Consider the following 26,166-nt stretch of genomic DNA (forward strand, 5'->3'; position numbering starts at 1 on the left):
CAAAACTGAAAAAAAAATATTTTAAGGTTCTGCGCGAATATGTTAACCCTTTAAGATTATCTAAGAATAATTTGTTTCACCACTGCATGTTCAATATCCTTCGGGATAATGCCCGAAAGTTTTGGAACTTGCTAACAAACAATCCTGCACCTTCACAACTCTTTTCTATGATCAACACGGATGGGTCTCAAGTTCCCGTTAATGAGCGCAGTGATGTAATGAATTCATATTTTTGTTCTATTTTCACCTCATGAGCCTACCCAAGTTGTACCTTCTTAACCTCGCCCCATCTACACGCAGATGTCACCTACTGCAATCGCAGCTGAAAGTATAGCGAAACTTATTGATAATCTTAAGATACCAAGTTCCCCTCACCCCCATCGCGAACCTGCTAAACAACTGAAAAGCACCAAATCAGTTTTCACCTTAACATTACAAACTATTTTTGCTCAGTCCATAGAACCAATCTCGATTCCCCAAGTCTTGAAAATTAGCCATGTTGTTCTGGTCGATAAATATGGCAGCCGTTCCGATCCATCAAATAATAGTCCCGTTACTCCCTGGTGCATCTTGTGTAAACTTATGGCACATACTTCCACGTAGCTTCTCATCTTGATAACCACTCATTCTTTTTTACTAATCAGCATCGTTATCGGTGAAGCTTGTCTTGTAAAAGTCAACTTTTAGAATTTACCACTGACATTCACCTAAATCTGGATTCTTGCTTCCAAACGGATATAATGTATCTAGGCCTTTCTAAGTCATTTGACCACGTTTCACATCGATGACGAATGAGTAAGCTTTCTTGCCTCCACGTTGACCCTTTAAATTAAAACTTCTGGGATTTTACGTGCCAGAACCACGATCTGATTAAGAGGCACGCCGTAGTGGGGGACTACGGCACAAGGTCGCGGGTATCATGAATTGAATGATTCCTTTCTAATGGGTCACAATACATAGTCATCAATAACAATGGCTTGGAAAGTAAGGAAGAGATACCCGGCGTTCCTCAAGGATCGGTCCTTGGCCCTCTTTTGTTTTTAATTTTTATTAATGACCTCTCTAACCTATCATCTCAATCCGACTGTTCGCAGGCGAATGCTGCGATACTTTAGTGGTGCCAGGAAGATGCCACTTGAAAGCCTCACTCAGTATATATATCCGCTGATGACTACGCCATGTATCGGCGCATATTGCCTCCAAATGATCATTTATTACTACAGGTCGAATGACCTCAACAAAATAGCTAACTTATGTCCACGCTGGCTAACGGTACTAAGGGTCTCTAGATGCAGGTTCATGTGTGCCTCCCGTAAACAAAATAAAAATAGTAATCAATGTTCCCTTAACTCTTCGGTTCTAACGCCAGCTGACAAATACTGCTACCTGCGGGTATCACATTCTCGAGCCATTTTACGTGGTCTGACCACATCTTAAAACTAGCTGCTGACTGTTCGAAATCTCTCGGCTTGATCAAATGTTGGCTGTTAACGTCACCCTCTTCTATCGGCAAGCTTGCCAAAGAAACAGTCATCCGTAGTAAACTCCAGCTTGCGTCACCATATAAAACCCTCATCAGACTTACCTAATTAATGCGTTGGAAGTGGTCAAATATCATGCTGCGCGATTTATAACATCTGAGTATGACTGTTTAAAAACTGTCTGTACTATTAAATCATCTCTTAACCTCTCCTCTCGGTCACCATGCCACAAGATTCCCCGACTCTGTCTTTTCCACAAACTATACTACTATTTCCCACACTTGCGTAATACTCTACTTCTTCCTTCTGACCAAACTTCTCGTCGACTAATTAACTGCCTAAGTGTAGAGCAATTACTTGTTACTACCACCACAATTATTAGGTTGTTCATGCCCATCAGTATAGACCAGTGGAACGAGCTCCCAGAATCAATATATAATGAGCGCGATCCACAAAAATTTAGGCAGGCTATTTCCAGAACTAATTACTTTACTCACACATCTGCCACGTTCGCAATACCTTCAATGCTCATACCACATACGCCTCTGACACGTATATATGGAATTTTATTATCATTTTTTTTCATGACTACTGCGATTACTCATGATGTATACATGCTCCCCCCTCATGTAATACCTCGTAATGGGCCTTTAAAGGACAATAAATGATGGTGATGGTGATGATGGTGATCGCACCGAATCGTGATGTAGGACATCCAAGGCGGCTGACAAGGGCACCTACGAATAAAAACCTTCGTTTACTCGGTCCCAGCTTTGCAAGCGCCGGCTTGTTTCCTTACATTTCCTTGTACACTAACTCAGCTCACGACAATCTGTATAAAGCCGATAACGGTCCGGAAGTTGCTTTTCAGAGAACGACGGATACTGGTTGAAGGTCGCTGAACCGTACAATGTGCAACAGGTTGTCTGCCCGCACGAAGGACCACATTGGTGTCTCTCCAAACCTCACTTTCATTGTGACATGCAGTTCGTGTACCATGCGCATGTTTTATTCTTATTCTCAGTTGATTTTGATGCATGACTGACTCGCATTATTAGCCCAGTAAAAATGTTTTCCGCAGAAAAAGAAAAACAGTAGACAAGGCGCGGCAATTTTAGTGACATCTTTCCTGTTTGTCACTTTTTTTCTGTGGTTTCACTCAGTGTTGGCGGTAACGCGTTACAAGTAAGGGCGTTACCAGTAGCGCGTTATGGTTTTTTCGTAACTTAGTAACGTGGTCATTAGCTTTTCCACTGTGTAGCGGCTAAAGTACGTGCTTACGTTAACATTTTACAGTAACGTGAAAGGTTACATTACTACTTACTTTTCATACAGGTACCCCCTTCCCCAAAAAGAAAGAAAAAAAAAGCCTAGAACACTTGAACTAAAGGACAAATAAACAAAATGTATGAGCGCTCTGAAAACCCTTCTCTCGGCTCGCACTGACAAAGGACGGGTCCTTGACGATGCAGGCAGCAGACCTGCCTTTTGGAAACATGGAAAGTAGGATCGAAGAAAGAGTCATTTGATTTCTGCGTGTTATAGCAAGCCATTCTGAAACAGGGAGAAGACAGCCGAGCGATTTATGCTAATCAGTGCTTAGGAAAGGTAGAGAGATAAACGTAACTTGCAGGGGTGGCCGTGACAAGTCGACTCTCGCCATAGCCTGGGTTTTGAGTAAATTTTGGTACAGAATGGTCTATATATATATATATATATATATATATATATATATATATATATATATATATATATATGGGGTTTTACGTGCCAAAACGACCATCTGATTATGAGGTACGCCGTAGCGGGAGACGCCGGATTAATTTGGACACCCTGGGGTTCTTTAACGTGCACCTAAATCTAAGTACGCGGGTGTTTTCGCATTTCGCGCCCATCGAAATGCGGCCGCCATGGCAGGGATCAGAACGGTCTCCAGTCCAGTCGGTTTAAAGTTGTCCTGAGAAAGAGGCGTAGTACGTCGTAGAGAGGACAGGTATACAATAGGTGCTCGATGGTTTGCTCGCACCTACAGGAGTCGCACATCGGGCTCTCGGCCATTTCCATACGATAGGAGTAAGCGTTCTCTGAGTAAAGATACTCGGACCGTGGCTACACCCGTCACTGGCACAAAAAGCGATTGGTGCACTAGTACAGTACTTGGAAGTGCCCCGGTTTATGACACCGCTTTTAGTGTCTCTGTGCATCATCCCACGTGCTCTCAGTACTCACTCTCTCCCTCTTTTCCTCTTTCTATTCCCCCTTTTCCTTACCGCCAGTGCAGGTTTGCAAACCGGACGCTCGTCTGGTTGACCTCCCTCCCTTTCCTCTCCTTGCTGTCTCTCTCTCTTCGCACAGAAACTTCATAGGAAATATTTCCACGAGTTGGACCAACTTTTGACCACTAATTATACTCAAGTACTAGAGAAATGTACAAAGTTCTCTCGCTGAATCGATACGAAGGATAAAATATTGCTGTATGTAAACTATGACCGTTATAAAACTGTTCTTCTGAGTTTCTGCACCGAAGACCATAGTGTAGGCCTGCCGAATAACTTCTGCTACCTGGAGTGCCCTAAATTGCACACGATGTGCATTACACAAATGTTATTGTATTCCGCCCCACAATGTGACGTGGTCATTCCAGCCGGAGATCAAATCCACCATCTTGTGCTTAGCTACAGAACCCCGTAGCCACTGAGCCACCTGACGGGTTTACGTGTCTTTTTAATCTACTGAACAATACTTACGCAGCTTCCGCGCGCAATCGGCGCATGTTCAATCAAAAGTGCAACAATTTCGATTACATCGTAACGCCCTTGCGCATGCAAAGGCACGGGCACGAACATAACAACCTACTATTTGCCTGTACTATCAGCTTCTAAAGCAGATGATCTCATTTCCCTCGAGCATTCAACAGAACATATTCATATGGCAGTATGGGGAATGCCTGCATGCCTGTCATTCTTTTTTTTTTTGCTTGGTCTGGGGCTCTTTTGGGTCGCTGCTTTCTTTTATGTCGACAACATAGTTATCTGTGCGGCTTACGTGAATGCGAGTTGTTAGGCCGGCGCTAATCATTTCTTCACATGATCGCGTTAAATGTATGACACATTTCTTAAAGAACAGATACCTGCGCATGAAAAAAACCTTGAACAAGATTCCTACGTATGATAACCCTGCTGTCTTAATCACTACAAAGCGCATTTTCTTCGTGGTTTCCCGACCACGCTATGAACGCTTGTGGGTGAACGATTTACAAGCCTTTTTTTTGTCAAATATCAGACAGTAGGAGCTTATCACATAGTATTTTTCTATCATTACACCTGCCCTTCGCTACTTTCCTGTTTTTTCTCCCTTCCCCTTTAGGCTGTTGTGTAGCAGCAGGTCAGAGGCAGGCTCCGGCCAACCTCGAAAGGACTTGTTGCTAGGCAAGTTGGTGCGGTGAACAATTTCAACAAACGTGATGGTGCGCATCTTGTGTTAGCGTCACGTCAGTCTCCTTGTATTCTAGAGCTAGGTATTTTTGACACGCATACCCAATGAAAAAAAATTAAATTATGGGGTTTTACGTGCCAAAACCACGATCTGATTATGAGGCAGGCCGTAGTGGGGGACTCCGGAAATTTGGACCACCTGGGGATCTTTAACGTGCACCTAAATCTAAGTACACGGGTGTTTTCGCATTTCGCCCCCATTGAAATGCGGCCGCCGTGGCCGGGATTCGATCCCGCGACCTTGTGCTCAGTAGCCCAACACCATAGCCACTGAGCAACCACGGCGGGTACGTATACCCAATGGACATAGCTAAGCAAAGAAAAAGACGTCACGATGTATGAACTGTCGATATTGCTCACATGCGCGAAAAATATTCGTTCTGCTAGCGTCATCTTTTAATCAAACAGTTGGTAGAGGCACTTGCGTGTGTCGTGTTTTCTATGTGGTGTCTGCTTTTCCGCCATGCTAAAAAGAATGTATAGCCCAGCCAACTTCTCCGCGTTTACTCTCATTAAGCCTTTTTCTCTTTTTTGTAATGAAACTGGCAGCACTGGATATAATGAATAATAACGCCTGATACAAGAATAAACCTTTTTTTGCCGAGTCTACTCTCGCCTTTTGGCGAGAGTAGACTTGTCACGGCTGTCCCTGCAAGTTACGAATTTATCTCTCTACCTTTGCTAAGCACTGATGAGCATAAATCTCTCGGCTGTCTTCTCCCTGTTTCAGAATTGCTTGCTATAACACAGAGAAATCAAATGACCCTTTCTTCGATCCCACTTTCCATGTTTCCAAAAGGCAGATCTGCTGCCTGAATCGTCAAGCCATCACATTGTCATGAGGTCTTCTGTGAATATTTTTTCAGGCCGAGAAATAGAAAAGGGGGACGCAACGTCGGCGAAAAGTCTGAATACGAAGAAACGAAGGAAATGATTCTCATGGTCGTCTTAACGGCGCCTCTCGGTCTCTGCGAAGGAGCGAAGTCTGCAGTGGCTGAAAACAACAAAATAAATATAAAAATGCGAGGTTTAACTTGACCCAGATGTTGTACGCGCTCCTATACGTTTTTTTTTATCGATACCTATCGCGTGACCTGCTCTTCTGTAGCGCCATACTGTCGCGTTTTTTTTTTCTGTAAAGGGGTACTGCCGGAGCATCCGGCTGTGGCGGCCGCATTTCGATGAAGGCTAAATGCAATGGTACTCTTGTACTTATATTTAGATCCGCGTTAAAGGGCAACTTTGGTGGTCTTTTGACCATGTCAAAGCAATAGCAATTTTATGTCCCAGAGCCTCCTGTCACGCGTCTGATAGAATTTCTCTGTGAAGTCGAAAATAATTGTTAAAAATCAAAGAAGCGCGAAAAGGAAACTGGATACCGGACCGAGCAGTCGAGTGAACCCTTTCATGTAACGTAGGTTGTGCACGCCAGCGGTGGCAGGCACTCATCACGGCATGCCGGTCCCTGTACAGAGCGGAGAACGAAAGCGGCGAAGACCAGACGTTCAGGTGATTCGTGACGTTGCCGGACCGTTGGCAAACTGTCTTCGAGCCACAGTGTCAGCTGCACCAGCTCTTCGGAGCTGTCAAACAGTGACAGCTCCAATTCCGACGAACTCAATAGCCATCAATTGTCGCTCGAATTCGACGCGCCACCACGAGAGTCAGCACCCAGCGCAGAACCTGACACTGCAACATGAAGACCAAGGGTGTCCAAGCACTGGGGCGCTATAACGTAAAATGATTCCAAACTGTTTTGATTCCAATTTCTGCAATCAGCCTCCACGATTGATCAAAACATTTTCGGGCCACTCCCAACTTCGCCTGTCTGTCACGCGACGTCACAAAAACCGCGATATCGCCCCCCATCTGATATAACGTGTACACACTGATTATGCATGCATATAACGTGTACACACTGATTATGTATGCTTAAACCGCACAAAAGAAAAATAAGCATTCCTGATTCGACGCCTTTTCCCCATTAGCCCTCTGCTATTGGTCTAATGTTTTCTGGCTACGCCCACTTCGCCTGTCTGTCACGCGACCTCACAAAACCGTGAAAACTCACCACGTCAAAGTGACGTGTACGCGAAAAAAATGCATTACTATGCCGAACAAAACTGAAAATTTCTCTGAATAGCCACAGACTGCCCCGTTCCGAAAGGAATAGAAGATGGCTGCCCGCCGATCGCTCAGGCCCTCTCCACTCGCACCTGCCGGTGAGCACGTATTTATTGCGCATGATAAACCTTTTTTCGTGGCAGTAAAACGTTATCGAGCCCTTTCGGCATGCATTCGACATCGCTCTGCGAACTCTTCCTTGCTGAGGATCCGTTTTAGCGGCATTCTTATCCTTCCGTTGCACGCCGCGCGATTTTCGACCAGCCACCGCAAGCTAAGTAAGGTGAAGCGGACCAATCGGAGAAGCCGGCACCACCCTCTTATTGCGGTTATCTATTTTCACTGTTCTGGCTCGGCCCCATCGAAACCCTCTCCACTAGAGCGTGCTCCTCGCGTCTTGTCAGCCAATATACAGATTAAAAAAAGCCAGAGTGTGGACGATGTTATTGGTTTTGAAAGCGAACAAAGGTGACCTCCTATAAACGAGGAGAGTGTTTGATTGGGTTGTTCAGACAACGCTGCGGGTCACCGCCCGATGCTTGCGTCAGTGGTTACGTAAATTTGACGTCAGGAGTTTGGAATCATTTTACGTTATAGCGCCCTTGATTTGATACGTGCTGCTTGCTGTTTTAGGCGTTTTGCCACTTCTTAAGAAAGCGCTTTCTATATACTTGCTATGAGATGTCTTTGAGAGCTGCTTTCCGCTTTAGTATGTTGAATTATAGAGCGCACTATTTCCCCAGAAGAGCACCGGTAACTGTCCAAATCACTGACCAGCGCATTTGTTTGTATAGTTAGGTACAACGACAGCTGGTGGTTAGCTTAAAATACAATCTGGGCCACGCCTCTGTGACATCAAATAATGTCAAGCCATAGCGAAAGACGCTGATTTTGCGCGTGTAAGCACCATCGCGTTACTCTGAGTCACGCTGGTATGAGTGACCAGACACCTTCGAAAACAGCGAGCGGGAGACCGTATAGTAGGCGTTGTTATACTGCCACTTATTATTCGTGCTGTTTTTATATATCAAATTGATGCGTTCCATAAAGGAGACATAGATTTAGACTTTGTGTACGTAAGCTCTCATTCAAAGAAAGCGTAGTTTTCTCGCAGGAAAGCCGATGCCAGTATACTGACACAGTTGGCAGTTGACGAGACGACCAGTTGTTTACGCTGCTATGCTTACGCTAATGGACCACCGGTTCTTGCCCGTTTCGGATAAGAGGCAAACATGGCATCTCGGAAGTTAAATTATGAGTCAGCATAGCAATATATACAAATACACCACATACGTAGTCACACTGTAATGACGAAGAGAGCCCAAGCACTTGGCTCTGGAAGTGAAGAGGACAAAGGCCTAAGGATCGGTGTTGCTGCCGTCCTCGCGCTGGCGCTTGGATGGAACGGCTCGGCTGCTCTCTGCGCTGGACCCGACGTGAATGGGTTTCCCGCTAAGTGTCAACGAACCCCGCAGCTTTTGGTGGAGGTGCGGGCCTTCCTCACTTCAGGAGCCAAGCGGCCGCAGTGACACTTGGGCTCTCTTCTCATTAAAACATATTTAATTTAGGGATGCGTCGGCGTGTACAACTGGCAGCTTTCAGGAACGGCAATGCGCCGATATTGACACGGGACCGTGTCGCCGCTTCTCACTTTTTGTGTGTGCACTGTAGGAAATGAATAATGGTTTATTTCACATTCGTATGATCAACAGTGAACTATAGAATAAGTTTGCTTCATCTGAAGGCTAGTAAGCTTCGTCCACCGGTAGCAGACACATGAACTCAGCGACTGTGATAAGCCTAACCTCTGTTGAACGCGATCGACATCGGCTGAAACTGTATGTGCGGCTCGCAATGTCTGAAATTCATGCAGCCAACAAAGTAACACCAGTTGCCACCCATCACTGGCGGATACACATGTACGGAACGTAACTTCTTGAGACAGCAACTTCTCGAGCCAAACATTAACCACGCTAGATCAGGATCCACACTAGCTCAGACACATTAGCCACACTAGATCAGAGACAGGTATCTGGACAATTGCTCTCGAAGTCTCGTGCCCAGCTTTGGCAGCACAGTCATCCTGGACGCTGCCTTCTATTCTGCAGTGCGCTGGTAATAACTGCAGAACAACGCCGTGATGCAGTTCGCAGTTTTTCTTGCATAGGCGTCTGATGTCTAATACGAGTTGTTCCTGCGTGCGTGGTGGCTTCAGGGAATGCGGGTCTGCTCTTGAGTCAGTGAACATGACTGAAGAATAAGCTGTCTGGTCTGTGATGCAAACAAAAGCTTGCCAGGCAGGTGGTTTGAGGCAATTCATGAAATTAATTTCTAAACAAATGTGCGCAAAGCTCAAGCTTTCTGTTTTGAAGAAATCCAGAAATTTGTAGAGGAATGCAACTATAGCCAACTTTATTGACATCCACTCACCTGGAAAAATTGCCGCAGTTGCACTTTAAAAAATCCCAGGTGGTGAAAATCAATCCAGAGCCCTGCATTACGGCGCCCTCATAACCCCCTGTGCAGTTTCGGGACGTAAAGCCCCCCATTTTAAATAATGTTAATCCGGTGGACGGCATGACGTTAAATTTTGTAGCTTTTGTTCCGAGCATTGCAGGCGCACGTGATCGGGCTAATGACATAAGCATTCACTCCTTATCTTCTCTTCATCGTAATCCATCCCAATACTTTCACTCCCTTTCCCTCTTCCCCAGTGCAGAATAGCAGACTAGGGTGCACCAGCTCAGGTCGACCTCTGTGCCTTTCCTGTAAATAAAATCTGTCTTTCTCTAACAGAGTTGACGCGGAAACCTTAAATAGGCTGTGCCTACGGGGTTTAAGTAAAACGCGGATTTCAGACGCGGGTAGTGACGCGGGAGTTCTTATCCCACTGGAGCAAGTTATTTCAGCAATAGTTACAACACTTTCTACAGGGTGCGCAATACATACGCATCAAATAATATTTTTTGATAAACCAGCTTATGGAGCGACACCTTATTTACCTGATATGTGGACGTAAGACAGAGTCTTGGTGCCTATTATAAACCTTGTGTCGTAGCCCAATTAAAATGACGCATGAATGAGAGGTAACATACTCTTTAAATGTATAAATTTCGAAGGAATAAACAGACTCATTTTTTGGTGTACAACCCAACTCATAGCTGCCGTGGCAAGGTCAGTTGTAAGGGCGCGAAAATTATCATCCATATGAAGATAGCCGAAACCATACAATGCCCAATGGGGGTTTTTCGGAACGGAAGGTTCGCAGTTGAAAAAAACATACTGTGTGCTTTTCCGGGGATTGAACATGGGACTAACGCCTTTAAGTTGCAGTCGCGCTATCTTTCGAGCCAACCATGGCAGCCAGCAGATTGTATAGAATGGCCGAATCAATCGACAACTCAGAGCGCACAGTCAATCAATATGGCAAGTCAGTTGTGGATTCTCACAGAACTGACACGCCATATGGGCAGTTATGTGATTTATGAGAGGAGACACGGGAGCGCGTTACCTTTGGTATCATCAGCGATGTCTACGGTCAAAGCGTGGGCGGCTCCGCAGCGATATGCGGAGGGCATTTTTAACAATATACATGCCACATGGGCCCGCTCTGCGTCTGCACCACCCAGCCACGAACATGAAGGACAGTATAACCTACAAATGGATATTATACAATAAAATGAATTTTGCAGTAACAACGTGTTACTATTAATTGGGCTGCCGCCGCAAAAGCGGCACCTAGATTTCACATCTCTAAATGAACGATACGGCGCACGTGCTCGACGAAGTACCGTGCCATACTTGACACGTATGTCCAGATGAACGGCACTCGCAGCCGCGAGCTTATTAAGTAATTAGAGAGCAAGGACGCTTTTATAGAGCTGATGATGATGATGATGATTTATTGGCATCGCCTTTGAAACGGGGCGGCGACAAATAGTCTCCTAGCCTGCTTGATTTAATCAGGTATACTATACATGTTCTTTATCTAGCATTTTTGTATACCTCTCATTATTATTTTTCTCTTTCAAAAATTTACCTTGTGCCGCTGCCTATGATTTTAAGAGATCAGGTCGTATCCATCTTTTCCCTGCTTTTTTTCCACCAGTACTCCAATCGTCTCTTGCTGATCTCTACGGCTGATCTGTTTATGTTTCCTTCCACTTTGAAACCAAGCGCTTCTGGGAGTTGCACGTTACCTACGGTTCTCGCTGGGTGGATCCCGTCGCATTCCATTAGGATGTGCTGAGTGGTTTCTGGATCTTTACTGCAGCATGCACATGTCTCATCTAGTTCCGAATATTTGTTCCGATATGTTTTCGTCCTTAAGCAACCGGCTCGAGCCTCAAATAGCAAGGCACTGCCCTTTGTGTTATCGTACAGATTTTCCCTTCTAATTTCTTTCTTCTCATTCTTGTAAACCTCCATTGTCCTTTTTGTTTTCATTCTTTGCATCCAATTCACGGTCTCTATTTCTCTCACTTTCTTTCTGATGACTCCTGGTTGTCTATTTGCAGTTTCGATTATCCTGTACTTGGTTGCCAACTTCCTTGACCTCTTCCTCCATTCTGTGTCTACGCTTTTCAGGTACAGATACTTGTGCACTTTAGCCGCCCATTTATTTTCATCCATGTTCCTGAGCCTTTCTTCAAAACTAATCTTGCTCTGTGCTTCTCTGACTTCAAAAGAGGCCCAACCCATGTCACCCTGCACTGCCTCATTTGTGGTATTACCGTGGGCTCCCAAAGCCAACCGGCCTACTGATCTACTGACACAACCGGCCTACTGATGATTTATTGGCATCCCCTTTGAAACGGGGTGTCACTCTGTACTGACTGTAATGACTGTACTGTACTGACTGTACTGTACTGACTGTACTGTACTGTACTGACACACTCGCGCAGCGACACCTAGCGGTTTCCTTTCATAAATCACACGACTGTACATAGTATATGTATACATGAGAGAATATACACAGGGTGTGCCAACTATAATGCACCAAGATTGAAAAATACGCAAGTGCCATTGTAGCTGGAAAGAACCAACGTAATGTTGTCTGCCGTCGCTTGAAGATACTCGGATTATTTTTTTTTTGCATTGCGCCTATAATTAAATAACTAGTCTGAAATAATTATTGAAATTCTCAAATATTATAATTATATGAAAAGCGTCAATGAGAAAATTGGAGAGCAGCATGAAAAACTCCCGACACAGCTTTTTGTGACTCAATACGTGCTACTTAAAAGTGTTTTTCCGAGCGTGAAAGAGGCCCGCGAATACACGCAATATTGCCGGGCCACTGGCCGCTCGTGGCACTTTGCGTGTATTCGCGGGCTTTTATGTAGCACGTATCGAGCAACAGAAAGCTATATGGGGTGTTTTTCATGTTCCTCTACAATTTTCTCATTCACACTTTTCATCAAATTATAATATTTGAGCAGTTGAATAAATTTTTAAGGCTAATTATGTAATTAGGCAGAATGCAAAAAATTATCTGAGTATCTCCAAGCGACGGTAAAGAACATTGCCTTGGTTCTGTCCAGCTACGTGGCATTCGCATATTTTTAAATCTGCATGCATGATAGTTGCGACACCCTGTATATAAAGAAAGGTAGGCAAACAAAGCTCCCGTAAAAAAAAAAAAAAAAAAAAAAAAGAATAAAAAAAAGTCGCAGTCTCACCAGAAAGGCGAAGCATCAATTGCGATAGCAAACTTGTAGAGAGCTATACGGAGTAATGATATTAGCTTTATCAGCTGTATAAACTTGGACATGCAGCAGCATCGGCAACACGCAGAACTGTTGTCGACGCCATCGGCGTTTTGCCCGCGTTCGCTCAAAATGCGTGCGGCGTTGGAGACTGTTGCCGGAGCCTCTGATATAAATAGGCACTTCGTGCTGCAGCTAAACGTCGCCTCCCTTCCCTCCCCCTCCCCCATGGCCTCTCGCGCGTCGGAAGAAGGCGCGTTTGCTCTACATATATGGTGATTGTAAAGGAGAAAAGAGACGCCTACTTCTACAGCCCTTAAGCGAGCACGGCGCAGAACGCGCGTTTGTTCTCCGCCGTGCGTTCACTCCCCGTGAAAGACGCGCCCCTCGCGCCCTTTCACTCGCACATACAGCGTTCGGCGCGCGGCGACGATTTCTTCTCCAAATGACGTCATACGGAACCTGACGGCGACGGCGACGGCGCCGACGACGCCGACGGCAGAAATCTGCTTTTGAGTGTCCATATAATTGCTATCGCAATAAAAAGAAAAAAAAGCAATGTTAAGCGAGAGAGAGAGAGAGGCAGTTTTTAATAAATCATGGACTATGCCCATATGGGAATGCTTAGAAATGAAATGATACGCAACGTGCACGTCACAGATGCACAAAATACATATAACATGGAACATACAAACAATTAAAGCATCAATGATAACATTGCCTCACAGAAAAGTCTTAATTGCATTCGATACAATTGGACAGGCAGCGGTGGTCTATGGTCTGTAACATTGGGCCGGTATTTTGTAGCGATGCCTTTCCGATGCGAATACCTTTTCGCGCTTATCGCGCTTGGTCAGTGGTCAGAGCGACGGTCCGCTCACGTTATCAACGAGATCAGCCGGCCGTGAGCGGTGGATGATATGACTAGTATAGAATAAAGCATAAGGCATCGCTACAAAATACCGGCCCTGGTCACACTCTACGTTGAGGCCTTGCGATAAGATTGCCCTGCTTGTCGCGATATCTTTTCTTTTTATTTTGCCCCCCCCCCCCCCCCCCCCTGATTGGCTACGTAGCACACACAAAGTGCGTTGCTCAAGAGGTTTTTCTTGCCGCGGCAGGGCCGCTATTTTGTAGCGATGCCTTATGACTTATTTTAGAATAGTCTTATCATCAACCGCTCACGGCCGGCTGATCCCGTTGATAACGCGAGCGAACCGTCGCTCTGACCACTGACAAAGCGCGATAAGCGCGAAAAGGCATTATTACTTTAATACTACAAGAAAGCGGCCCAGGGATCGCTCCTGGACCGATTTTTTGCGGTTTGCCGCGTGCCGCGGATGAAGGAGACCAATGAGAGCGGCCCGCTTCCGTGACGTGCGCGCGGGAAACTGGTGTCATGCGGACCCGCCCGACACTCGTTTCGTAATCGCGTCCGGTGCTAGCTTCGCACTATCATCTGCACGTGTCAGCTCCCGGACCGAGCTGACGGATAGTTCGAGAAGGGGGGAGAGAGTTTAGTCTGTCACGTGATTGCCGCAGCGGCGCGCCGCCGGTTGGTGTGGCCACCCTGCCGCTGCTGCTTTTTGCCGCCGGCGGCGCGCCGCGCGCGTTTTGCCTAAAGCCCCTATATTTATAAAAGTAGCGCCATCCACTTCCCTCCTCCTCCGTTCCACTATCGCGCTCGGCGTGACCAGCGCGATCGAGGCGCGATATCGACAGTGGCGCCGCCTGCGTCGGGCCTGCCGTGGCAGACGACAGCTAACGCGCTACCAGAGGAAATCCGAGGAAAACTTCGATCGCGCCCTGCGGAGACGTTTTTGAGGCGCGATTTTGCTTCGTCAGTCAGTAACTGGTCTTAATAATGCCGTTTTGGAAGTAGCAACGCGACGATGCGAGACGGCGCAAATATCAAGTGTGTAGCAAGCGTTTGCGCACGCCGGATGGTAAACAAAAAACGCCTTTTGCCCTCGCCTTGTCGGTTGCGGCAACTTAAGGCGCAGCAGCATGCCATCACAACGAAGTTCTTGTCCCTAACACGTTTGATCCGCTTGTGCGTACAGCACTTTCGTCGCACAGGCCCGAGAATGGCAGTCGGAGCGCGCTGGAAAGAAAAAAAATATACAAAAGCGCGACGCGAACTTCCAGGTGACACGGATTGGCCAATGGGGGAGCGGAGGAGGCTGGGGCGACAGGAGGCGGCTGAGAGGGCGAGGAGGAAGCGCCGGGGTGAGCGCGGTGGCGGCAAGATCTAAGAATGGCGCTACTTTTATAAATATAGGGGCTTTAGTTTTGCCGCTATTATGTACGTGCCATAACAGTGTCGACAACGGCGTTTAGCCGTTTCATCACGTAGCCAGCGTTTTGACAGCGGTTGTGTGCGGTCACACAAACAACGCACACAACAGTTGTCGACGGCGGCGGCGTGTTGTCCGCGTTCTCACTGAACGCGCGCGGCGTTGGTGACGTGTTTATGAAGAACGTGCCAACCTTCGCCGTACTCCCTATGGCGGTGTACCGTAGCGACCATACGGCCATGGTCCCTGTGGTCACTAAATAAATGAAAACCACCGGATCATATATATTTCTCATTCTATAATAGTTGAAATAACCAATTACACAATCACATCTTGAAAGTCATAATTGGAAATACATAATTCCCAACATAGTACAGCTGCGCTGGTCTTCCATCTCCACCCCAGTTAAAGGACTGACAGCTTTTTTTCTTTTCTTTTTTTGCAACAGTGCTTCCGCTTGCACAATTTTAGATTTGCATCAATATCACTTAGATTTCTTTTGTAGTTATATAATTTTGCGCGATATCATCATTATCATGATGAATAAGTGTGTTGTATCAAGGTCAGGGCCGGGATGGTGTAACAATTTTATAGGGTGTCCCAGCTAACGTGAGCCAAGGTGCTGAAAAAAAAAAGATACAAGACACACGTTGCAAGACACGAGTCTAAGACCTGCGGTCTTTGGTTGTCAGACTTCCAGCGAACGAATACCGCAAGCTTTTAAACTCTATCTTGTACCTTGTATTCATATATTTTTTAGTTCTACAGCTTGGCTTAACGTTAGCTGGGACACACGGTATAAGGAACCAACACTGGCCGGGATATCCCACCCGGTAAGCAGGCCACAAAAATGGCACGACATTTTGAACGGTAACAGACGCGCTCCGGTATCGACGTTTGCTTTAGCCGGATGCGTCCAGCGAAGCATTGTCCAAAGCCATCCGAGCTCTTCTGCAGTACCTTAAGGCGACAGACTTGTGTGCCCCACTTTATATATGCTGCACTTGCCTTAATGCATGTAAAAGTGCGATTAAGACTCGTGTCTTCTCTCTCTTTCTTTCACTCCCCCATACCCCTCCCTACATGTCGGGTAGAAAAGTGAACAAAGCCTGGTTAACGTCCCGGCCTTTCCTTCCTCCCTTCTCTCTATCTCTCTCTGTCCATCAGTTTTACGAGAAGCGAATGCGCTCCTAAACGTTGTAGCACACCGGCGCTCAGTCAGGTCTGAAGCTGGACACATGTGCCCCAGTATGAGCGGTAAATTTGCTTGTAAACGCAAAATCACACCATGTACTATAATGGAACATTTCCTCAGATCTCTGTAGACTATGTTGCGGTGCTGCCGCACCGTGGCTTAGTGGTGGAGTGCCCGCCTCGGCTGCGGGAGGCTATGGGTTCGATTCCCACCGCCGCCGGGCACCCACTGGTTCAAATGGGTACAAGCGTGCCCCGGCCTGGCGTTCGGCTTTCTTCGGGGGTGATGCGCTTGGGAAAGGTGCCTGCGCCCTGAATTCCCGTCGAAACCATCGTGAGCACGGAAAACAAAAGTGATGTCTGGGCCGCTCCCATGGCGGTCATTTCCCATGTGGCGGCCCAAGCACCTATTGTGGTGGGGGCACCTTCGGGTTGAGGTCAAACACCCGGTTGGCACGCGAAGTTTCATCACTGGTTTCGCATTCCGATTTTTTTTCTTTTTCGCGCTTCGTCAGTGGTACAAGCGACGCTCCTCCCACGTTATCACTGGGATCGACGGGCCGTGAGTTGTGGATGATAAGAAGGGAATTGATTCGAGCGGGAGGAATCCTTACATTATACCGGCCCAGGTGTGCTATGCAGGATGCGCCGAGTTTCTCGTTCGCACGAGTTTTACCCGAGTTTGCTCGATGGCAGTCAGTGAACGGAGATAGCAAGGAACGTGCAAGAACAGTAGGCAAAAAGAAACGTCGAGATAAAGCCGCGTATGACATGAGCGCACCCTGCGCGGCACATTGCTTCCGTGCTTCAACACAGAAGAGTGCGCAGCAAAACGCGCCAGCGCCGCGTATTGTTATCAACGTATTATCACCATTTAGCAATACCGTGACTGTACCGCTGTCTATCTGCACACTTGCCGTGAGCCCCTTGCCACGCCTTTCTCGGGCGCATCAAGGGCGTGCCTCCTCTTTCGGGCATTATCTTTCTATCCTCCGTCGAACGAGAACAGGGCACATGCGGTGCATTCTTGCACCTACACTTTCCCTCAATCGAATACTTTAAAATACAACAAATAAAATAACGAACATTTTACTTCTTAAAGTATCGGCTTTTCGTTTGGAATGCTATAAATGTTTGATGACAAGCAGAGATCGAGCGAATTAATAAATTTTGCCCCTTTTTGCAGTGAGTGGCGACAGGGAGGCGAAGGCTTACAAGCGGATACATTGTAGAGGGTCGCACGCACGAGGGAGTTCATACGGTGAGCAGTCGCCAGGGGCGCTGCAGTGCTATCCTTGATAAAGTCAGTCTTGACAATGATCTTTCAATTCCCTGTCTACTAGGGGAATGGCAACGCAGCGCTGCGGCATAAATTGTTCACCGTAGGTGCCTCACTAAAGCGGCTATGAAGGCCGCCGCTTTACGAACTGAAACGACACTCTAGCCATAGAGACCGGAGCAACGGCTGTCACTGCAAAACGGCTGTTCGGTATTCTAGGGTCCGTAGTGACGCAGCACAGTGAAATTTCGCCCGTTTATCTGCGTGCGCGAAGCCTCCGCGATGCATTGCAAAGAAGAGTGCGCTGCCCAGCGACACAATTCATCGCTTGTCATCGCTTGCCCAGTTAAGGTGCTCCGTGCGCATGTACGCAGAACTTGAGTGTGTTGTTCTCTCCCATGTGCTTGCCGATTGCCTTTGTTGCTGAGCTAACAGCGATCACAGATGGATATAGTAACGACAGCGCAGCAATCGCATTTTGGCGGGTGATGACTCCTGTGTGCAGTTAGGAAATTAAACTTCGAACGCAGGAAGGGGTTGCAACTGTTTAGTGTGCCGTGCTTGTGATGAAGAAATGTCATCGCACTGGGTTTAAAAAAACGAGCGTTTCTCGACGCTGACCGTGTTTGCGACACTGCGGGTTCGATACATCACCGATGACAGAGCAGCAATCTCAAACAACAGCTGTGATACCTTGACGCTGGAAAACACTACGCACTGCTCAGCATCTTCATCCACCACGGCACATCGACGCCTTGAAAGCAGCTACAGTGTCGTGCCGATAATTATTTGCTATGCGCTACGTCGCTACAATGCAGACAATGGACCGTGTTGTGGGGCCATAATTACCTAAGAAGATAGATGCATAAGCCAGCGAAAGTCACCGCTTTGTTTTTGATAGTGGTTCTCAGTATATCACCGATGGCAGTGTGCTGTGCGTATTTTCTGTCGGCGGTCAAGATTGTTGATGCCTCTCAGTTCCGCACCACGTCGCTTTTGCCGGAAAATAATTTGGGCGTGGCCCAACCATGTAACTCTTGTGCGCGCGCACAAGAGTTACATGCCTCTCACGGGGCGTGACCTATGGTTTTGATTGACACGCGAACTCATGCCAAACTCGTACATCGCGAAGCCCCCCTCGAGTTGAACTCGCGAACATGGTGGCGGCAGCAGCAGCATGTGCCATCGCATACAGCGGCAGCAAGCGTGAATATGACCGTCTGGACCCGTTCACCTACATGTACGACGTAGAGTTTCAGCGTCATTTTTGCCTTTCCAAAACTTGAGTGCGCTGGCTGTGTGACGAGTTAGGCGAAGGCCCTCGTCTGCGGAGACAGCGTGGCGGGCCAATTATGCTTTCCCAGCACAGATTGGTGTGATCGACTAGGCTGTGGAGCAGTAGTTCGTGCGATCGCTTTGGCTCCCTCCGGCTTCAAGCGCTGTTCTTCCACCGCATTCCAGCACCAGGACAGTTCCGGTGTCGTCAGTGAAGTACTGGGGCACCTGCGAGCACCTGGGGTTCAACCCGGACTAACCAACCTGTGAAGGAGAAGTGGTCTCATTATATAGGAAGACTCAGAATGGACGGCGGGCTGCCCTCTGCTGTAAGAGGTGCCGAAAGCATTTTTCGCAGTTATACGGTACCGCTGCACAGCACGGGCAGAGAGACGAAAGAAGTTACTTCGCCAACACGGGCCGCCTCGGCAATCCGAACGACCACCCCTCCAGGCGGTAAATGATTTGGTTCACGTACTGCATCAGCAAAAGCGTATACACATGGTTGTTGGAGGAGATGACCGGCGACTTGTTTCCTCTGTCCAAGCACATCATCGCCGACTGCAGGAAATACCTCCGTGAGGTCGCGAGGGACGAACTGCTGGCGCTACCTCCACTCGGCGGCCCCGGGAAGATAGCGCAAATTGACGAGTACCTTCTTCGCGGCTAGCAAAAGTACAGTCGAGGCCGCCTAATGACGGGCGACAACGTTTCACCGAGCCGCCAAAATTAGGGCGGTGTTAAAGATGGTGGCCCATGGATCTTCGGCATTGTCTGCGCGACCAGAGGGGTGCTGCGACTTTGTAACGTCGACTGACGAAAGACGGTGACGCTAGGCGCCATTATAGCAGCCAATGTTCAACCGGGACCATTATTCATAGCACTGAATTTTCCGCATGCAACTGTATCCCAAATTTAGTAGATGATAACGGGGCTGTGCCTCAATGTGCATCGGGATACAGTAAACCACAGCGTGAACTTTGTGGACGCCATCACGGGCGTTGACACGCAAAAAAAAATTGAATGTTATTGTCAGAAAGTGAAGCGCCACCTTGTCAGCGGTGGGTACAGGGTAACTGCACCGATGCTACAGTCCCACCTGGGATGGATGTGATGGCAGTCAACGGCCACGTACGCTGCAAAAAACACTTTCTTGCGTTTGTTAGAAGCCACGGATCGCTCGGGCTACCCACTATGAAGACTCTTTCTTGCGGTTGTTAGAAGCCATCGCACGGCGCTAGCTAGTATGAAGGTGCATCGCAAAATAAAAGAAAATAAAGCGTAGTTTTCTGACCCATTGATTTCCGTCATTACTGCGTGCTTACAGGCTAAGCGTGCGGCAAACCACTTCTGTGCTAGCCGACGCTCACTTCGTCTCACAGCCTTACTTTAGCGCGAGCAACGAGAGATCTCTTGAAAGACCAGTGTGAAAACCAGCCGCACCCCAATCTGTGCTCGGAAATGGGAGCGCAAGCACGCAGCCAGCCGAACCAATTCAATCCAGAGGAAAGAGAAGGAGTAGCGAGCGATCTGTTGAAAGCTTAGTGCGGAAACCGAGCGCACACGAATCTGTGCTCGGGAATGCTAGGGCAAGCACGTATTGAGCCGCGCCAATCCAATCAAGGGGGTAAAAAAGAAATGTTAGCGTCCCCTCGTGGTATAACGCGAAACGTATTAATCTACAAATTAGCCTAATACACATTCAGTGTACGTCTTGTAAACTTTAAAATGCTTATAAGCCAGGTTAAAGTGACTAATATTATTGTACTAAATGCATTTATTTTATAACTTGCTTGTGCCTGTAATGCACTCGATGGAACGACAAACAAGTGAAAGAAGGTACGACCATGCACCGACCGTATGATCACGTGAGCCCCAGTTTGTCGACCGCCCATATGGCAACGACCAAGAGATGATAGCCACCCAGAGTGAACCTAGATAAACCAATGAAACGGGAGGTGTGCCGACGGACAAACTTTGTCTTGTTACCATTAGTTATTTCATCTTGGGGCGTCGCCAGAGCTCGGGAAGATCCCGAGTTTCGCCAAACTCGGCGCATCCTGCATAGCATCCCAGTATATGTTTTAATCCTAAAGATAACATAACTAAGAGGGGAAAGTAACTGAAATCGCTTATAACGTTGCGTAACTGTGAATGAAATCAGTTTATTTTTCATCCTGCGTGTACAGTTGACATCTACCGCAGTCGGCGATCCTGTCGGATCAGGGGTTCGTTCTATACACGTGAGCTTCTGCCGTCGTGTAGGGCGATGTCTTCTCCGCTCGAGACTAGCTTATTTGACGGGGCGAGGTGGGTGATTGTGAAGCGTGATGCCAGGGCAGCTTAGTAGCCACCAACGCCGCCGTATTGGCTGCCATGTGCCTGGGTTCCGAAGGATCCCTGCGCGCCAGACGCACCCCTGTTGAAGCCGGCGCTGCCCTGACCGAAACCAGTGCCGTAGCGGTTGCTCGAGGACTGCGAGAAACCCTGGTTGCTGCGGTGGCCGCCCTGGTTGCTGTAGCCCTGGACGTTCTTGTAGGCGTTGCCCCGGTCGAAGGCTCCGCTGCCCTGGTTGTGCCCTGATGCGCCGGCGCTGAAGCCACCCTGTGAGGCGCCAGCCTGCTGGTTGTAACCGGCACCGAAGCCGCCCCCGTATCCGCCAACTCCCAGGCCGGTGCCCAGGCCGGCGCCTGCACCATAGCCACCGGCGCCCAGGAGGGCGTCACCGGCGAAGCAGGCGCTTACGCCCAGGAGAACGAGGCCCTGCATGATTCGTTTTAAAGGTTTCGAAAGTAAGTGGGAGCACAGTGAGGCCAATCAACAACATGGAAGTCTCCGGTTACTGTTCAAAGCAAACGTGGTTCAAAGAATGCATGGCGTGTTGGAGTCAGCTAGAAACATTCAGAACAAAAAAGCGCTGCAGCAATACATGCTCCAAACTCACGCTTCAAATGGTCGATACCTTTGCACGTTCCCAATCTCTGGGTGCTGCTATAATAGCATATTATCAACGAGGGTGGCGATGTGGGCTAGTTGGTCAGTCATATTTAGATTGGGACAGTGTGTAGCGCAAAACCAGGACGTTAAGACAAGGAACGACAGACACACAAAGCGCAGTGTGTCCCTGTTTCAATCATTTCTGTGTCCGTGTTCTGGTGTTGGGCTACATCTAGTCCCAATTGAATATTTCACGATAGGCAAAAAACAGTGCGTTACTTCTCATGTCTTATATTAATTTCACGCTCGCGAAACTATTCTTATAGTATGTAGCACGGCACTGCGGTTTTCAACGTTTGAATTTTCAGCTCTTGCAAAGGTATACGAAAGGAGATCGGAAAGCCAGGAGAGAGTGCGAAACCTCGCCTCTTTCAGATCTTGATGCCGCTCGCTCTCCTGGTCTTGCTGTTTAATTTGCGGCTACCCGTCGAAAGAAAAATCGCGCAAGAGTAATGGCGTCAGAGCACCTGATCCTCTGTGTCGCCTTTCTTTTAAATGTTTAAACCTTTAAATCCGGACATAATAAAAATCTGATGCTGATTATAGGTTTCTTTATCTTCGATTGAATCGACAATGTTATTTTTATTGCAATATCATTGGTAACAGTAAATGTGCCTAGCTCTGCAGATTATTTATTTATTTATTTATTTATTTATTTATTTATTTATTTATTTATTTATTTATTTATTTATTTATTTATAACTGGGGACAGTCGCGTGCCGCCGCAAGCAGTAATGTACAAATTTTGTAACGTCTTCAGTACAGGGAGGATCTCTAGTTCGTTAAATTACGGGATTTTACTTTTTTATTTGCAGGTGATAATTGACATGTCATTGAAGCAAAACCTACCATGGCTTTAGGTTGAGTTGTGGAATGGAAGGGAAGCTACCATTTCAAATAGAAGTTAGACAAAGTTAAACAAATACTTCCTTTAAATGTTGTAAATTTTAATTCTCGGTATTTTTCCCCCTTAAAATTTATGGCGCTGAGTGCATTTTGCTAGTTTTGTTGTTATTAACTCTTCACAAATGTGAAGTTTTCCTATGCTGTACTGACTGTTAAGTTAGTGATCTGCGTTCCTTTGTACTCAAATAGATGTAGCAATGCTTGTCACCACCTTAAAAAATTGCTTACAGAGCTACTGGATGATTTAGGACAGCGCGGCCTATAGAAAGCAGTCTCTCTATCTAGGAGCACTTTACAGAGTACCAGAGAGACCTCGAGAAAGGAGCTGCCTTAAGCAGTGGTAAGGGCATAAACACTTGAACAGTCGCATCAAAGTGTGCTAGTGATACAGGTATATAGGTCAACATGCTAAAATGGATATCGCACAATGTAATTTTTGTTATACAGTGCAATACGACTGTATAAAGAAAGACAGCATATAGCAGGTAGGTCATACCTGCTACTTGCTGAAAAAATATTGCACAAAATTGAGGCGCTAAGTTTCCAGTGCCAGTTGCGAATGACTGCGATTTTCCAAATTCGTGTAACGCACAGGTTGTATGCTAATAAACTAAGTAATACGCGTCACGAAAAGAAAATTGTACTTCGCGAACTACCCATCAATCGATGACGAATATGTACTCGCACTTCCTTTCACTGCGTTAACATTTCAACAAAAATATGTTAAGGCTAACAAACAACAAGCGAAAGAAGTCGACCCCTTCCAACGCGAGGCTGGAAAAAGTAACTTACGAGGGACAGCATCATGGTCGAAGGTTGAATAGAGACAAGACCGGCTCGGTAGATGCAACGAAGTAAGAGTGATGACTCCACAACAGACGGGCGCGCTTTTTTATACCTTACCGTCTGCGCAAGCTCATTCGTGTGGTGCGCTATCTCGCCAATGAGCGCTAGCCACCTTCCTGGCGGAGTATAGCCCGCTTCCGGGAGCGAGCTCGCGGGTATCGTCTGCCGCCGCCTGCCATCCTGTAGGAGGATTTCCACCCCGATACACCTAGTCGAGATGCCGCCTATCTCTTCGCCCCCAACAGACGCAGCCAGGGCGGGGCGAGGTACGCACTTCACAGCCCTGTGCTTTCTTTCAAGGTTGCATTGTGGCAGTTCGCACACGTCTTCGGGCGCACGGTGCGCCGCATTACAGACCGTTCGACTTGATCAGGGCCCATAATCGCAAAAAAAAAAAGCCATTTCACTAGAATTGCTCGTAACATGGTAATCCCTGTCAATCCTGACGCTGGACATCTTATTAGCGAATGCGATCGGACAACGGCAATGATAACTTTCGAAAGAAAAGCTTTGTGAATTCGGCCCCAGTCTCTAGCGACGGTTGTTTTAGTCATACACAGCAACAATATATGTACCCTTACGAGTGCTGCTTTGTCCCATGGCTCTCCCCCTTACCTTTAAAAGATGTAATCGTTGATGGGGACAAATTAGGTTTCCTTTTTTGGCGACGTATTGTGGTGAGTAAACGGGATGGTAGCTGCCACAGCGGACAGACACAAAGACTGCATGAAATAAATTTCAATAGCTACAGCTTACTAATTATCATGTCATGCGCGACTGGTGGTGAGACAATAAACACACAGTTTATATATATATATATATATATATATATATATATATATATATGGTTTGTATTATCGAAGGTATATACAGGGTGTTTAAGCGAACACTTTCAAAAATGTTTAAAGGTTGCCTGTGGCAGATAGCACAATTCTAGTTCACGAGCTTTACTGCTCGAAGAGGTGGACATTACTTGAACAAAAATTTAAATGCATAATCAACCAATTAACAAAAATTTACTAATTAAGTTTTTACCTAATTACCTTATGACCCATAATGCAATTTACAAATTCTAGCCGTGGTGTTCGCGAGGCGGATCTACTTGGAACGAATTCTCAGGATAACACCAGTTTCGAGATATTAATTCCCAAACTTTGCGGAGAAATATATTAGTGTGGAGTAGTAAAGCTCATGAACTAGAATTGTGCTATCTGCCACAAGCAACCTTTAAAAATTTTTCACAGTGTTCGCAGAAACACCCGGTATATACACGTAGTCTGAGCTCGTTGTTTGTACCATACAGGTCTTTTACAACCTTAAGAGTAAGGGTAGGAGAAACCAAACACTTAAGGTTGAAACATTTTTTACTCTGATAATACCTGGAAGCCTGTCGTGGGTGCCGCTGTCCCAATTAATCTGGGCCCACCTTCCCGAAAAGCAGTTAGCTAGATTTATTCGCACCAGCATTCTTTCTTAGCCATGAGCCGATTTTTGATTTTAATGCCGTATTAAAGTTTTCAGCAGTACAAATCATCTGGCCAGGATATCTGTAGCACAGCCTCGACTTGCAGGCTGCAGCTGCAGCGCACAATCATCTTACAGCACGTGCCTCTCAGCCCTTCATTTCAAGGCCCTCTTGAGGCAATTGTGCTATTGCATATACTTTATTATGCCACCGCTTTCTAGTGAAACTTTTACGCTCATTAGCCTTCGTCATTATTTTAACACTCATATATTTTACGCAATTTATAGCGACTTATTTTAGGCCTCTTATTATTATGCCTCTTTAGGCCTCTTATTATTATGGATGGAGCGTCCACTCCATTCATAATACATTCAGAACCCATCACCATATGTCATGGCGCTCTTTGGCCATAGCTGGCCCTTGCGCCATTAAACACTACACATCATCATAGATTTATTCGCATGAAATTTTCAGCCAATTCTGATGATGGACATATTACTAGCGAGAGAGAAAGCAAAGAGAGGAAAGGCAGGGAGGTCAACCAGACGGGCGATTGGGTTGGTACCCTACACTGGGGGAAAGTGGAAATAGACAAAGGAGAAGAGAGAGAGAGAGAGAGCGCTGCACGCACACAGTAGGATAGTGCAGGAGAAGGTAACAATGAAACTATTGCCGCTGTCCCAATTAATCTGGGCCAGCATTCCCGAAAAGCTGTTAGGCTAGATGTATTCGCATAAAATTTTCAGCCAATTCTGATGGTGGACATATTACTAGCGTAGGCGGCCAGCGAATGCTAAAGGGTACTTATGAATGAAAAGCTTTGTGAATGTGGCCCCTGGCCCATATTCACAAAAACGTTCGTACGCTAGAACTGTTCGTAAGAGCGGACGCCAGCCAATCCTGAAGTTTTCTTCTATCTATCTATCTATCTATCTATCTATCTATCTATCTATCTATCTATCTATCTATCTATCTATCTATCTATCTATCTATCTATCTATCTATCTATCTATCGATCGAACCGTTTTCCCGCCTACTTGGGCACTGGGTAGCCCGTGGTCGAATGGTTAGCGCATCGGGCTGCTGTGCTAAGGTAGCAG

At 46.7% G+C, this 26,166-nt stretch overlaps 1 protein-coding gene across 1 annotated transcript; it reads right to left on the reverse strand.

Annotated features, from left to right (window-relative positions):
- Window positions 1-21,016: 21,016 nt before the first annotated feature.
- Window positions 21,017-23,670, reverse strand: LOC119436900 (uncharacterized). Its single transcript, XM_037703938.2, has 2 exons — window positions 23,548-23,670; window positions 21,017-21,615 (listed from the first exon to the last, which is right to left on the reverse strand). The coding sequence occupies exons 1-2, from the start codon at window positions 23,560-23,562 to the stop codon at window positions 21,196-21,198; spliced, it is 435 nt and encodes a 144-aa protein (XP_037559866.1). The 5' UTR covers window positions 23,563-23,670; the 3' UTR covers window positions 21,017-21,195.
- Window positions 23,671-26,166: the final 2,496 nt, after the last annotated feature.

This window comes from Dermacentor silvarum, chromosome 1 (genome assembly GCF_013339745.2).
Source record: "Dermacentor silvarum isolate Dsil-2018 chromosome 1, BIME_Dsil_1.4, whole genome shotgun sequence".
Taxonomy (NCBI): domain Eukaryota; kingdom Metazoa; phylum Arthropoda; class Arachnida; order Ixodida; family Ixodidae; genus Dermacentor; species Dermacentor silvarum.